General features: G+C 39.5%; 1 protein-coding gene across 1 annotated transcript in view; it reads right to left on the minus strand.

Moving 5' to 3' along the window:
* The window catches only part of LOC120223178 (inactive heparanase-2), a gene marked incomplete at its 5' end in the record, with an annotated part of 160844 nt that overhangs the window by 18591 nt on the left and 126249 nt on the right, over window positions 1-16004 (minus strand). Inside the window, 2 exons of the mRNA XM_039221205.1 lie at window positions 2563-2709; window positions 10075-10220. Coding sequence (XP_039077136.1) covers window positions 2563-2709; window positions 10075-10220 — 293 coding nt within the window. The remainder of the gene's footprint in view (window positions 1-2562; window positions 2710-10074; window positions 10221-16004) is intronic.

Below are 16004 nucleotides of genomic sequence, written 5' to 3' on the forward strand. Positions count from 1 at the left end.
TAAGTGAAGGGCTCAAATTTCCACAGGAAGTAGTGGCAGGATTAGGTCTAGAATCCAGTTCTCTTAACTCCCAATCCAAAACTCTCTTTAATATGATATATGTAAAATCATATGAGCATGTCAATATTTGCACTTATATACATATGTGTGTGCATGGGTGTGTGAAATTTTCATTTGTAGAAGGCTTCATTTCACCCACATGCTCTAACTGGATTCTCACAATAACCCCATCTGATAGGTAAGGGAGCTGAGGTTTGCCCACACAATTAAATGGTAGCAACTGGATTCATACCCAGACCTTCTGAGTCCAGTTCCCTCTTCTTCCAATTGCATGGCATTGTTATTTGACCTCAGTGGGCATTACCATATCCCTCTTCAGGACCCCTGTGGAATGAGATTATTATCTTCTTCCCTGTCTCTCTGACACTCTCAACAGAGCCATAAGACAACCCATCAAAATGGTGAGAAGGTGAGGTATAAGACAACATAATTGGAACGTAAGCAATATCAGTAGTCAGTGGGAGTCGCTTCAATCACTCTTAAGGACGGGCACAGGCAAGAGGGCCAAGGTGCGGCCAGGCTCATAATCCTGGAGGCAAGGATGTAGGGTGGGGTAAACAAGGGCCTGTGTCCTTGGTTGGTGAGGGAACAAGCTCATAAAATGATGCTACCCTCTGACTACCATCTCCTCCTGTTTCATGGTTTTTCACCTCTACCATTCTTATAGTCTTAATGAGTGTCTTAGCAACACATTATCTTAAAAATCTGAGAGGATTCCGCTTTGGAAGAACATCTTAGAGATGTTAGAAAGACAACAATTGTTCCCCTCTTCCTCCCCAGCCAGCTAGAGTCCTGAGGTGAGGAAAAGGAAGGCAGTGGGCATTTACTGCACACTTATTATGTGTCAGGAACTTTACATAGATTACCTTATTTACTCCTCTTGACATGAGACGAAGAAACTGAGACTTGTAGAGATTATGGAACTTGCCCAAGGACACACAGCCAGCAAGTGGCCTATTGGACTAAGGCATTTGGCCAGTTTCTTCCACGCAGCACACATGACTTCCCAATGTTGGGCAGGCTCAGTTCCTAGTATCACTGGCTCCACTGGACCCTGAACTATCACAATCACTGCTGAGGTGTCAGCCCTGCTGCCAGAAATAACTTTGCAGGTCATTAGTGAATGGCAGTGGGAAACTTGAACATATTCATGGCCCTCAGAAAATCAGACCCAGGATGAGAATTTGTGAGCTGGAAGGGACCCAGACAAAAATACAGCAATACTTGAATTTTACAGATGAGAACATTGAGGCCAAGAGATTAGGATTAGAGGATCTGCCCAGGTCAATAATTATTTAGTGAAGCTGGCACCGGAACTGCTTCTCCTGCCTAGGATAAAGACCAGGAATTCAGCACACTGGTCACGAGCTACTGGGAAATAGAAAGAGAGTGGATACAATACTCAAGAGAGTCTCCTAATATAGGTAGGATTGAGAGGAAAGAAAAGTACATGAGAAAAGAGCCAGAGAAAAGAGGCAGTATGTGAACCAAGACTGAAAATACAGATCTAGGGTGGGCTAAAGAGACTCAATAAGTGACTTCCCAGATTGTGTTTTGTTCCCATTGCACATACAGTTGGAAGCCAAATGCAAGCCACCAAGGTTGCAGTGAAACAGTGAACAATTATAGCACAAATAGTTGTGGGCAGCTGTGGGAGTGCAAGCCACCTGCTCCAAGTTTACAGCTTTGTTAAACTTGGTAAACATTAAAAATGCAATAGGAATGCTCCCAGTCTGTACAGCATCCCATACCCTTCCTGGGAGGCCTTACTTGGGGAGCTGAGGTGGCCTTGCCTGTGACTAGGCTCTTCTCACTGTGGCCTAGAGCTGTTTTCTCTTGGCAGAGGTCAGTGTTGTCAATAGTCTCTGCTAGAGACCGAGGGAGGGAGGGAGTATCACAGAATTATATATTTATAGAGTTTGAAGGGACCACAGAGCCCTCAAAACTTTTCTTCTAAACATTGAAATAAGGAAACTGAGATTCAAGAGGTGATGTATCCAAAGTTACAAATTTAGGGGCAGAACAGACCCTTGAGCTCTGAACTTTTGACCGTTTGTCCAGTGTTCCCCTTGAAACCCCCATGAGGTTTGTAGATGCTGACAAACAGGGAGTTCTAGCATTACAGAATGTTACAGCTAAAAGGGGTGTGGTTTTCAGCTACCAGAGTGTTTTGGTTGCCACATGACTAGGGGGCGCTATTGGCATTTAGTGGGCAGGGACCAAAGATGCTAAGAAGTAGCTTGAAATGAGATCATCCTTCATAATGAATCATCTTGTCCACATACCAAAAATGCCCTTGTTGAGAAATATTGTGTCTACCATTTGACTCTACAGTTGAGAAATCTAAGCCTAGAGACAGGGAGGGGCTTGAGTCAGCAGTCCCTTCACCCCATTCCACTGAGCCCCCAAGTAAATTAGCACCATCAAACGGGCAATTCTAGCTCTTTCCCCTCCCAGCTCCTACTGCACTTGTTCCTAAGCTATTTCCAGGTTTGCACTTACTTGGACTTGAGGCCCTCCTGTCCATAGGGCTGCAGCAGATACTGGTGAACGAGCTTGTCCCTGAGAGTCCCGGCCAGTTTGATTTTCTTTCTTGATCGGTGCAGGTTGATGATAAAAAGTGTAATGGACCCTCGAACATAGTTGTGGCTGACATGGAGAGAGAGAGAGGGAGAGAGAGAGAAAGGAAAGATGGAAAGTGGTCAGTTAGTTGATGCTAAATAATTTATAGACTGTACCAAACAGAACTGCCTCAGGAAAAGGCATTATTTTATAGTTCTTGGCCACCCTAGACCTTCAAGGACAGGAAGGCTTTGTTATTGTGGCTTTCTGCAAAGATACCTGCTTCCCACCAAACTCTTTTTGTTTTTGTTTAAATGTATTACAGTGATTTTAGAAAACAAAATATCTTTTTTCTGAGAATGAAAATAAAACATGCCAATTGCAGAAGAAAAGGGAAAATACAGAGAAATACAAAGACGGAAAAGAAAATTATCCTATAATAAATATCTTGAGATATGATAAAATTCTGGTAAACATCCTTCCAGTGTTTTTGTTTTATTAATTCAATATTAATTCAAATATTTATGGAGTACTTTGACACATCCATATACATTTCTCAGTTTTCATTTAATTGGGACCACATTGTTTTTTAAGTTTGTGAACATCTTAAACATATTCCCATGTTATTATGTTATTTATTGTATTTTCTTCTACTTACAGAAGAATGCTAAATTCTTCAATCATAGAAATGTAACATAATTTGTTTATTTAACCCCCTACACTTGAGGACATTGTTTTCAATTTTTTTCCATTGCAAATTACATATTCCTTTATATAAATTTTTGCATATCACTGTTATTTCAGATACAGTCTTGCAAGTTGAACACATTAGGTCAAGAGGAATACACATTGCATGGTTCCTAACCAAATCTTCTGCTTCATTTCTAGTGATGCCCCTTCCTGTGGGAAGATTTTTTGTCTTTGCTCCATTGAACCCTAGAGATTACACAATTGGCTTTGGCCAATGAATGAAATGTGCTGTTAAAATTTTTGGGCAGAAGCTTTAAGAGGCAGCCTGTGTTTTGCTATGTCTTTTTCCTGTGTCAAAAGACCATCGATGCTCTTGACCAAGGTGACTCTATTGACCTCCACCTGGAGTGAAAGAATGTGGAGCAGAGCTACAGCTGAGTCATGGCACACAAGTCGTATGAATGAGAAGTACACTTTCTTATGGGAAGCCATGGAGATTTGTGGATTCTCCATTATCATAGCATCACCCTACCTATCCTGAGTGATACACACATTTTCTTAACATTGATATTAATTATCTAGAAAGCTTGTACCAATTTACTCTGAGCAGCTATCTGTAGGTGCACCCATTTCCTCATACCCTTAAGGATAATGGATATTAACCTTTTAAAATACCTTTCTCGGGTGCCTGTGTGGCTCAGTGGGTTAAGTGTCGGACTTTGGCTCATGTCATGATCTTGCAGTTTGTGAGTTCGAGCCGTACATCGAGCTCTGTGCTGACAGCTCAGAGCCTGGAGCTTGCTTCGGATTCTGTGTCTCCCTCTCTATCTGGCCCTCTCCCCACCCTCTCTCAAAGTGAATGAACATTAAAAATAAAATAAAACACCTTTCTCAACCTGAGAGGTAATGGGATTTCAATGTTGTATTAATTTGTATTTTTAAAACATTCATGCTGAGGTGCAACATTATTTTCATTTGCCTGCTTGTCATTTCATCTCTCGTGTGAACTGACTGTTCATCACCTTTGCCCACTTTCTATTGATTTATAAAAAACTATTTATTAAAGATGGTGGTCCTTTGCCTGCATGTATGTTGCAAAATTTTCTCCAGGTTTCTTTGGCCAATTCAGTTTGTTTATATTGTATTCTGACGAATAGGAGTTAAAAACTTAGGGCACCTGGGTGGCTCAATCAGTTAAGTACCCAACTCTTGATTTCAGCTCAGGTCATGATCCCAGGATTGTGGGATCGAGGCCTGCATCAGGCTCCGTGCTGAGCATGGAGCCTGTTTGCGATGATCTCTCTCTCTTCCTCTGACCCTCCCCCACTCGTATGTGCTATCTCTCAAGAAAAAAAGTTAAAAACTTTTAGGCAGTCAAATTTATCGATCTTTTTGATTTATGCTTTTGCTGTTTTACCTACACCAAGATTATAAAACTACTCACATTTTGGAATCCTTTTAAACCAGCACAGGATGTTCAGAAGCCTGGAAGAACCATATGCCTACATGCAAAAGCCTTCCAGCATGTATCAACAAAACTATAATGATTTCCTTCTTTCTTGTAGGAAAAAAGACTTTGTTTCTAAGGGGTCCCCTAGGGCCCCATCTGGATGGGTTAATGAGAGGAAACAGGAGAAATGACCCAGTCCTGCCTTCAAAAGAGGAGTTCAGAGAAATTCTAAGTCAACTTTGCCCAGAGGAAAATGTCATTCCCTGCAGAAGCAGCATCCCTTAGCCTCTGGGTCACTCACCTCTGCTTCTAAAGGCGCTAATTAAGAGTAGAGTGACTAAGGGCAAGTCAACATGAGAACTTGGGTTGTGTTTGTTTGTTTTGTTTTTTAATAATACAGTTACCAGGGATTATCCTGGAGGTTTTGATTCCATCCATTTGTGATGGGGGCTAGGATATATACATATATATCCAGGATATTTGGCAGATGAGTTGGGTTTAGGAACCACTTGCCTAGAGCAATCCATTAAGTTTATGAGAGTAATTCCCAAAGTACATTCCTCTGACTATGTGTCAGATGGTTTTTCTTGCATCTGTAGGAGGGTACATTATTGTGTTCAAGGCTTTCTAGATGTCTGCATTGATATTCTGATAGATTATTAAATGACTTCTCTCTGGCTCCTCCTCCTCTGGTCCTTCTCAATCTTCTGAATTATATGAAGTAGCTTTTGGAGACAGCTGAGTTAGGTGAGAAGAGAATGCCCATTTATTGAGCAAACTTGGGTCACCAGAGCTCAGGAGAGAGAGGCTACTAGCCTTGTGTCAGCATTTACCATCATTAAAAGAATACCAACTATATTCCATTGGTGGGTGGGCTTAAGCTTAGCTTAGCGAGGAAACTGAGGCAAACATCATTAAGTACAGGTACCCTGGGCTTCAGAGCATGAGCAAAAGTGGGCATGCATGGGTACCAATTTTGCCAGGCTGTGGTAAGCTCTTTTGCTAAGTACCATCAGATAACCTTCTCAAAGGTTAGCTGTGGAGGAGGGAGAGCAGAGTGCTTGCATTTACAAGTTTCTCCTCTGCAGAGCTGGGGCAGAATGAGCCCTCAGAGACTGCAGAGGAGAAGGGTGGGATGTGGGGAAGTGGTGGGTGGGAGGGAGACCTGAAATCACAGCATTGCTGCAGGGAAAGCTGTCTTTTCAAGCTGCTTGGCAATGGTCTGATTTCCATTTACATAGTTCCCCTGGGGGAGACAAACCTGTACTGAAAGCCAGCTCAAAGACCAATGTGCAGAGGCTCTCACAGAATGAATGGAGCCTCCTCAGGTAGGAACTGGCATTGAAGACTGCCTCGGCCATCCCTTTTCCTGCCTGGCTGATGGGCAAGGACATTAGGTAGAGGTCCTCTGGCTGTGAAGACACATTTTGGCTGGGGAGTGCAGCACCAACCTTAAAGTACTGTGTCAAGAATCCAGATTCCTGAAGAATATGTATTCTCTGCCCACAGAAAAGTAATCTAGGAGGGGAGTATCTGTTCCCTAAGAAGATGGAGTCTGACAGAATACATGGCTGAGAGGCAATTGCTTGTCTTCTGACGTCAAGTCCAGGTGGCTTTTGGTTCTCTTAGCGAATGTCCCTTTCTTTCTGGTAGAGCATCTATATGACTCCATGTCTCACTTATGGTGAGACTTTTTCACGAGTAGAGAATTTATGCATCTGGTGTTCATCTTTTGGCTTTTCTTTTGCTGCCTGACATCTTCTCTGTGATGCCATGGGGGTAGGAGGAAGTGAGTGAGGGAAGGGAGGCTCAAAGTGGAGTATCCTGGATATAAGAGGTAGGGGACATCATATGGAGAGGTGCATCTTGATATCCAGATAAAAAACAGTTGTTGTTCTAGAAATGTCTCCAGTGAAGCTGAGAGATGAGGACAGGGAAGGGAAGACAGTGCTTTGAAATCCATGGTCCATTTCCAATGGAAGTCCATGTGTTTGAAAACTGGGTTGGTCCATTGTCTCCGAATCTAACTCAAAGTTTTTGGGTTCGGGAAAAGTCAGGCCATGTTTTGCCAAACATTTTTTTCCCTTAATTTCAAAGCCCCTGTGTATTTTAAGGGAAATTTAATCCACATGTTTCTGATTCATTTACACTTAACTCATCAAAATATTGTTTTGTAAGAGCCATTTGATGTCCAAGAAGCCTCAGGAACCTTTTTTATGAGTCTTTAAAAAAATTCTTCTAAAAAACAGGAAGTCGTGTTTTGCCAATAATAAACAAACTTGAACCCCAAAAGGCTCAGTTTTGCTTCAATATCCACCAGGTTCCAATTGGTTCTGAACTTGACTAAAGATCTCAACTCCTCCCCAGAAACATACATTGTTTCAGCAGAATGCTTTATAAAAACAAGGTTTCCCAGTCAAAACTTGTTTGTTCTCTGAACAAGAAGACCTCAGGCAAGAGTTGCCATGCTGCCAGGCTCCTCATCTGTTAATTCTAGGAGAGAAGGCAGAAAAGCACCTGCTCGTGTTGGTGTGCAGACCTAAATCAATCCTAAAATACAACACTCTCCTAGGTCAAAATCAAATCACAATGCACAAGACTGCTAGCAAGGGCAGGGAGGTATTCAACTAGAGGTGGCATAACCGTCAATCAAGGGGGCTGTAAAAGGAATTTCTGTTGTATAGGACACTGGACCAAAAGATCTCTAAGGATTCTTCCCAAACGAAAAATTCTTTGCATTATTAATGTTGTTATTTGTGTATAGGGATGATACCATATAAAAATTTTGGAATTCAATATGGTAATACAAGTACAAACATCTGGCAAGATGCCTGGCACATAGCAAGTGTTCCATGTACACTGGAGTGCAGGAGTTGTTTCAATAGACACTCTCTTTGGGTTGTTCTACTGATAAGTTTATACTTTCTCACCCAATCCCTGTTTTGACCGAGGATATATATTTTCAGAGTATTGGTCAAGATTGAATACTGTGAAGCCAATACGCCAACTCTGGGACATTTCTGTGACCTTGCCCTTGTTGGCCATGAATAAACTAAGTGAATCAGTAGTGCTGCCTTGTGACTGTTGTGCAAGACGAAGGGGCACGGACAGGGCACGTGGGTTCCCAGGAAGAAGGAGCAGAGGCACTTGTCCTGTCCCTGTGCCTACCTATCTGGGTCACTTAACATCCACAGACACGGAAGAGACCTGCAACCTCCACGAGCTCAGTGTGTCCATCATGGGCTTACTTTTCTAATAGGAACAAAAAGGCCTTCACCTCTATTATTATCATGAAGGCCATATGTGCAATAGATTAGTCACGTTTTATCTTTCTTTTTTAATGGAGAAGAGGGATGATACTGACAGAAGCACAGCAACACCGTTTCCCCAGTGAGGTTCTGAACTGAGTTCCCATAGAAAGTAGAGGAGCACTGGTGATGTAGGGAGAGTATTTAATCCAAATGATTTTAGTAACTTGTTTGAGGTCTCATGCTAGGGAATGGTAGAATAATTAACTACTCTACCACATCGCCGCCTCCTTCTGGATGCTGTGCTGATATCAAAGGGGAAGAGAGGCTAGAACTGGAAATCATCAGTGATGTCTTGACGCCCTATGCCTGCATTCGTTCATTCATTCATCCATCAAACATTCACTGAGATCTTCTTCATGCCAATCACTGTATTAGACACTAAGAATAAATAGAACAATGAATGAGACAGTGGCCCTGAGTTCATGGTATATTCAGAATATTAGTGATAACTTCCTAAAAGAATGTCAAAGAATGTCAGGATGAGCATTGAGATGGGACTATGTGAGGAGCCCTCTGTAAGGACACCCAAATTCTGCTAAGCCCATAGCTACTGATATTTTCCCCCTGGTTCCTCAGACCAATAGTAAACAGGGCACAATTGATGTTCTTCCCAACAGAGACAAAAGGTGCCAAGGGTAATTTTTCTCTCTTGAAGCTGGGGGTCCACCTTTTGAGTGGTTTCCTCAGGGCCAGGGTGGAGACTTGGAATACAATGTTTCCTTGTGTGGTGATCAGATAACTCCAGCCAAAGCCATAAAGTAGTCACTCTCTGTCAGGTATTGGATTGAGCTTCCTGTCGAGCAAAAGGGACGTTGAAAGCCTCTGGCCTCTGCCCAAACCAGACTCCTATCATCCACAATAGACACTTGTATCTACAGACAAGACAACGGGCCCCTAGCCCTGCTATGTTCAGAGTGATTCTTTGAAAAATCTTATCATGATAAATCAATTGGCTTGGCTCCTCTCTCATCAAGGAAGGGGAAGGAGCATCTATTGTAATCTGACCACTAGAGCTCTTTGTGCTATCCACTGCCTATGATCAGCGCCTGATAGGCCCACTGGAATGAAGGTCTGGCTGGAAGCACTTGCTTCCTCCTCTCCCTCCCTCACCCCCAGGGTTTCTCTGCATTAAGAGAAAGAGTTCTCTTTTTCCAAGCTGCCTACTTTGCTCCTTAAATAGGAAGTGATGTAAGAAAGCCATATTTGGTCAGATGGATTTGGCTTTAGGCTAGGTTTTCAATTTTTACCTTATGATCTTCATGTTTTAAAATATTTTATCTGCCAAACTTTATTTATTTAATGATGATTATTTTTGTTTGTTTGTTTACAGACAACTTTAGTGACGACCAGTGCTTCAGATCAAAAAGAGAAGGATTACTGCACTGATTGTTGTAAGTCTAGCCCTGTAAAAAAAAAAGGAAGACTAGATTTTATTTAATCTCTTAACATTTAAAATAGCTGGAAAGATTTCTGAAATTCTGAAAATGGTTCTAATGCTGGCATGACTACCTTTGGGCACTTCTGGCTTGGGACACTCTGGTCTAGGGCTTGGTTTCTAGTGGTATAGCTCTCCAGCATGCACCTTAGAAACAGAAACTTATCTCCTCAAGCCCTGCTGGTGGACCAGAGGAACAAATTTTATATCTGTAGCCTTGATTCAGGCATAGGTACACATAAAAAGCCTCATGGGCATTACATCAACTGGCACAGAGAAAATGCTCAATAAAAAATTTGTTGGATGAAGAAGTAAATGAACAAATGGCATGTATTTTTATGAACTTTTTGTGCATAAATCCTCTGAGAGTGAGAAAATGGCTTTGCCTGGAATAAAAGCTATTTATCAGAGATCATATGAAACCTGCAAAAACCAGGAATAATGCAAGAAGCAGTTTACAGTAAGTCTTACAGGGGTCCCCAAATATTATGGGGGAATTTTAAGAGGGGCCCAAAGCCTGAAGCCCCTTGGGAGTGGTTTTCTGTGACATCTTTCTGCAGACTTACTTGTGGTGGTTTGTGCAGTGAGCATAAATCCTTAGTTTGTCCCGGATCACTCTGCCTGGCCGTGGCTTCCGTTGGAGCCCAGCCACATGCACAGCCAAGACTTTGGGACCAATCAGGCGTTTGTAAAGGAGGGAGAGCCAGTAGTCCTGAGGGGAACAGAGAGATGGAGAGTCAGAGAAAGAGGCATGTTGAGTGTCATGAGTAAACATACCAATACCAGAAACCACTTCTTACCAGGGGTACAGTGAACCACAACTAATGAGTCCCTAATCCTGTAAGCATGTCAACCCAACAAAGTGTTCACCTTGGGTTGATGATGAAATGGGCATTGTCTAAAACGGCCTTTTCAAATGACCAAATGGGGTAAGTGGTGTGGACTCAGACCAGCCTACAAAACAAATGAATCAAAGTTTTTCACATATGAAATAATAACTTGGTAGGGCCTTACATTTTTAACTTTCTTTTCCTATGACTTTACTTTCATACTGGTTTATGACCTGTATTTAACTATAGAATAGAAGATTTTCAATCTTTAGAATTGTCATCAGTATGAGAATCCAAAATGTCATCCTCCAAATATTGTCACTAACGGCTATTAGTGTGGTGAGAGGAGATGAAGGTCCGCTAGGCAAAAGACCAGATTCTCCTGGATTCCAGGCCAGAAACACAAACAGAAGAATGTTTGCAAACCATGCTGCTAATTCTTGGTCATCCTCAAGAATTCTAAAATAAAAAGAGTAATTCTAAGATAAAAGAATGTGATGCTTTTAACCCTTCCAGCATCCATTTGTAACTGATTAATAAATACTCAATCTGTGACCCACATATGTATTTGAACTTACAAATGCCTATTCACTGCCACCTTAACTTCCATGGTATTTGCTATTATCATATTTTGTTTTTATGCTTTTGATACGAGATATATTTTGTATTTTGTACTTGTTTTGTATTTTCTCTTAATATCCGATTATGGGGTAATGACTTCAATGTTCATAACTCGTCATGTAAAAAAGGTCTTCCTAATTTTTTTAGGGGCTTCCTCCCTCCCCCTCCAGTTCTGGAATTCCATAATCCTGCCATTCACTGCATTCGTGCTACTTAAGGCCTTAAAGACATCAAGCATCTTTTCTCAGCCTTCATCTTTCCAGGAAGAAACATTTTAATGATCTTCTCTTTTCCCCCCTCTTGTATGGTCATCTATAACATCAGCTGCTTAAAAATAAATGTCTGGGGCGCCTGGGTGGCTCAGTCGGTTGAGCGTCTGACTTCGGCTCAGCTCATGATCTCCCGGTTAGTGGGTTCAAGCCCTGCGTCGGGCTCTGTGCTGACAGCTAGCTCAGAGCCTGGAGCCTGTCTTTGGATTCTGTGCCTCCCTCTCTCTTTGACCCTCCCCTGCTCATGTTATCTCTCTCTCTCTCAAAAATAAATAAAACATTTAAAAAAAATTAAAAATAAAATAAAAGTAAAAATAAATGTCTGTTGAAGTGCATAAATCAGACTCAAGTCTCAGAGCCCTTTTGCCACCAGAATAGCTCTAAACCAGCCCTGAGTAGTGAGCTCTAAGCCTTGCCTAACCATCTACCTTAATTAACACTAAGTGTCCTCAGAATGGCTGTTTAATATGGCGTCTTACTATTTAAAATGCTAAGTATTTTATCATTGTCAATTATATAAATGAAAAAAACCTCATTTGTTCAATTTGCTCTTATTTGACTATAATTTCTATATTTTTGATTTGAAGTAAGCTTCGTGATTATCACAGTTACCCAGTTTCCAATGGGATATCCACCTTTTTGATACTGATTTTAATATTTTTAGTAAGAATCTTTGGAATATATATGGAACAAATATTCCACCCAAATTTGTAGTTTACTTTTTATCACTTTTTATGATTTTTTGACATGGCCAATTTAAAAAAAAATTATAGGAAAAGATATCACTCTTTTGATTTCTTTAGCTTCTTTTATTTTTAGAAAGTCTTTCCTCACACAAGGATCAGATCAATATTCACTGATATTTCTTCTAGTTCTTTTTATAATCATTTAAAAATTTAACCTCTTAATTCATTGAAAAATATTTTGTGTATGGTACTAATTATTTTCTAAATTATTTTACAACTAGTTGTAGCATCATATAATTGATAACCTATTCCAAATTCATCTTTTTCACATACCAAGTTTTACATATATGTAAAAATGTATAAATATATAACATGTAATATATGCATTATAATTTGTAATATAACATTATCCATTTTACATCATTTTCATTATTATAGTTTACATTTTAGTATCTAGAGATTCAAGTTCATTTCATTTATAATTTTTCTTCCTTCATTCAAACTTTCTTTAACTAGTCATATACACTTATTTTTCCAAATAAACTTTGAAATCATTTTTTGTAATTTCTTTTACAAAAACTTTTGTCAATTTTGTTGAGAAATTTGAGGCTAGTGAGACTTTTATTCTATGTTTGTCTATTTTCTATCTTTTATCTGCTAGGATGCTTATAGAAGTCATGTTTTATTCTTGATATCTGAACTTTTATCAGGAATATGTCAATGTGGATTTCTGCATTAACTTGCTGATATTTGGGGAGTACTTTTGATCAGGAAAACTAAGGCTTTTATTTTTAACATGTGAGAATTTTCTATAAGTATAGCTTTGAATTCTTTTTCTCTCAGTTTGCTCTAATCTTTGTTTTAGGAATCTGTTTGTTAACCCTCCACCTTCAGTCATGCACTTCTATCATCTCCTTTCTCACTGTTTTTCACTTTTGTTTTCACTCTGCAAGAGGACCTCTCAGGTTTGTCTTCTGCATTTTCTCCAGGATCATTTCTGTCATCTGCTAAGTACAATGAGTATTTTAATTGTTATTACAGTTTTACTTGCCTTGTAAATCTTGTCTCATTTAGATTACCTGATTGTCTTGCACTCAGTTAAAAATCGTTTTCCATTTTATGTGTGCTACATATATGTTTTCCATATATATATGACAAATATTTATAACAAATTTTCACATACGTAAAACTTTCATGAGAGTTTGGAAGCGTATGAAAACCCATCACCCACCTGAAAAGCTACCATAATACCCACACAGTGGCATCTAGTTATATGATTCTTCCGTTTTCTGTTTTTGTGGCTTTTATTCATTGCTTCATATTCTGAAGCAATATATTATTTAATGTGTTAGCTTTATAAAAGTGGTATCATGCTGTATATAATTTTCTGTGACTTACTTTTTCATTATGCTTCTAAGATTTATCCAGGTTGTTGTATGTACTTGTCATTCATTCATTCTCAATATTGTATGATACCTTACTGTGTGAACATACTACAGTTTATTTATCCATTCTTCTGCTGATGGATATTTGGCTTGTGTCCAGATTTTTGCTGTTATGAACAATGTGGCTTTGAATATTCTTATTCCTATTTCCCAAGACATAAGAGAAGATATCTGGAGCAGCATTGCTCCAATCGTGAATAGAAACCAGCAGCAGCCCCAGCACCCAGGTGCATCTCAGAAATACACATTTACAGGCTTTATCCCAGACCTATTGAATCAGAGTCTCCAGGAGTGGGGCCCCCAAACTGTGTGGCTCTGCAGGTGATTCTGGTGCTCGTTAAAGTGAGAGAAGCATTGTTGTAGAGTACAGACCAAAGAATGGAATGCTGTGTCATACACAAATACACAAATATTCAACTTTACAGGTAAATGCCAAACTGCTTTCCAAAGTGATTTCAGTTATTTCAATCTACACTTCCTCTAGCAGTGTCTGTAGGAATTCCCCTTGACCCATTTGCTTGCTAACACCTGTTATTTTCTGACTTAATTTTTTGCACAAAAATCCAGTTCTTTTTGTGTGTTGTTTAAGAAGTCCTTCCTTATGTCTGGTTCATAGGTATTTTGTATTTTTTTGGTAACTTTTGAAGGTTTTTCCCTTTAATCATTAAATCTTTAATCAATCTAGAATTGATCTACGGGCATGGCTGTGAGGTAGGTATCCAATTTCATATTTTTCCATGTGGGTAGTCAGTTATACCAGCATAATTGATTAAATTGTGTCTTCTTCCTTTCATGATCTACAATGTCCTTTGTGTCATATATCAAACTTCCATATACTCATGGGTTTGTTTTGGGGCACTCAATTCTGTCACCCTATGCTGTCCTGTATCACTGTCACACTGTTTTAATTACCATTGTTTGATATATGTCTTGAAATCTGGTAGAGCAACCCCTTCTATCTTATTTTTCAGGAATGGTTTTGCTAATCTTGGGCCTTTGCTCAGCCACAGACATTTCAGAATCAGATTGTTAAGTATCTAAACAAAATCTGCTAGGACTTTGGAATTTCATTGAATTTACAGCTCAAATGAAAAGAGTTTACATTTTTATAATATTGAATCTTCTTACCCATAAATACAAAAGGCAGTGAAACATAAACTCCTTCTAGTTATGGAATCTTTTTTCTTTTTTTGTTTCTTTTTTGTTTCTTTCTTTCTTTCAAAGTTCATAATCATGTAATTTTTTTCTATTAAGAAAGTATCTTAGATCTTTCACAATGAAAACAAATCTTGAAAGGAGAAGAAAACATGGAAATGTTTTCAGTTCAGAGACTGAAATCAGGAAACATTTTATTTTTAGGAGTTTTCTGTTAACCATTTTGAAGTAAGCATAGCAATAAGGAGAATCTGGTGTTAAGCCTCAAACTTGCCCTGTTGGCAGATTCACTGATTTTCCATTTCTAGAGAAAGCACTTTCAAAGGGCTTCTATATTCCTTTTCTCCCTTTCTTCTCTGCTTCTGCTTTTCATATTCTGTGAAAACTATTTGCGATGACCTCTTAATTTCCATTTCCAAAAGTATACATGGATGGTCAAAAGCCTTATTTCCCCACCTCCCATCCCACCCAACTCAGCCCGCAGAATTCAAGGATAGTGTGCTCAGGTAAAGCATGGGATCTAGGCAATAGCTGTGTGTTTCTCAGATGCTGTAGGTAAATGCCTTTTTTAAAAAAAATCTGTTTACATTTAGCTCATCCATACAGTTAAGCACACATATATTTGTAATAACATTGTGCGTATAGGTGTATAAGCAATAGGTTGATGAACATGAAACAGGATAATGGTCATGCTGGGCAGGGCAGGAGGAATCGGGAATGGCATAATAGAGAACATAGAGGCTGATAGTGTCTTCCTGTGAGACTGGGTGGTGGAATCAAGGTGTTGATTGTATTGTTTTGCTTTAAAAGTAACATGTAGGATTGATAATCTTTTGAATGTGCCAAATAAGATATTAAAAAGATAATAAAGCAAAATTATGGATGCATTAGTTTACTGGAGCTTCCCTTCTGAAGATGACACTGTTGATCCACCAATAGGCTGGCATCTCTTTGAATTGTTTTGTCCATAGAGGTGGATTCATGGTGATAGTGTTCCTAGTTCATCATCTCTTTCCTCAGGGTAATGGAGGATTTGTGTTGGTGTCCATTGATGGCAGTTTAAAAGTCAAGGTGAATGTGAAAATTTCCCCTTTACTTAGATTCATGTGCCATGTTCAGACTCTTCTCTCACTTTGATCTTTTCTCAGTTCCCTATTTATCCTACCTCTTTTTAAAACTCCACCTTCCCTGTCTCTCTGTGCTTATGTCTCCCTCATGTACACCAGCTCTCAGCAGGATCAAACGATATTTCCTATCCACCTCCCTCCAATTGTTCCTCCCTTCCTTTCTCCTCTTTCTTTTATTTTACTACGAATATGTGCCGTTTACATACTCACAAATAAAACTAACCAAGTAAAATGATTTCTGAGTATCTGTTAAGGAAATGACATGAAAAGGCAGAAAAAATTACCTTTATGCACAGAAAGATAGGAAAAAATAAAGAATGCACAAAAATATCTAACAACAACAAAAAGACATTATATGAAAGA

The sequence above is a fragment of the Hyaena hyaena genome, unplaced genomic scaffold (assembly GCF_003009895.1).
Source record: "Hyaena hyaena isolate Hyena2069 unplaced genomic scaffold, ASM300989v1 scaffold_964, whole genome shotgun sequence".
Classification (NCBI taxonomy): domain Eukaryota; kingdom Metazoa; phylum Chordata; class Mammalia; order Carnivora; family Hyaenidae; genus Hyaena; species Hyaena hyaena.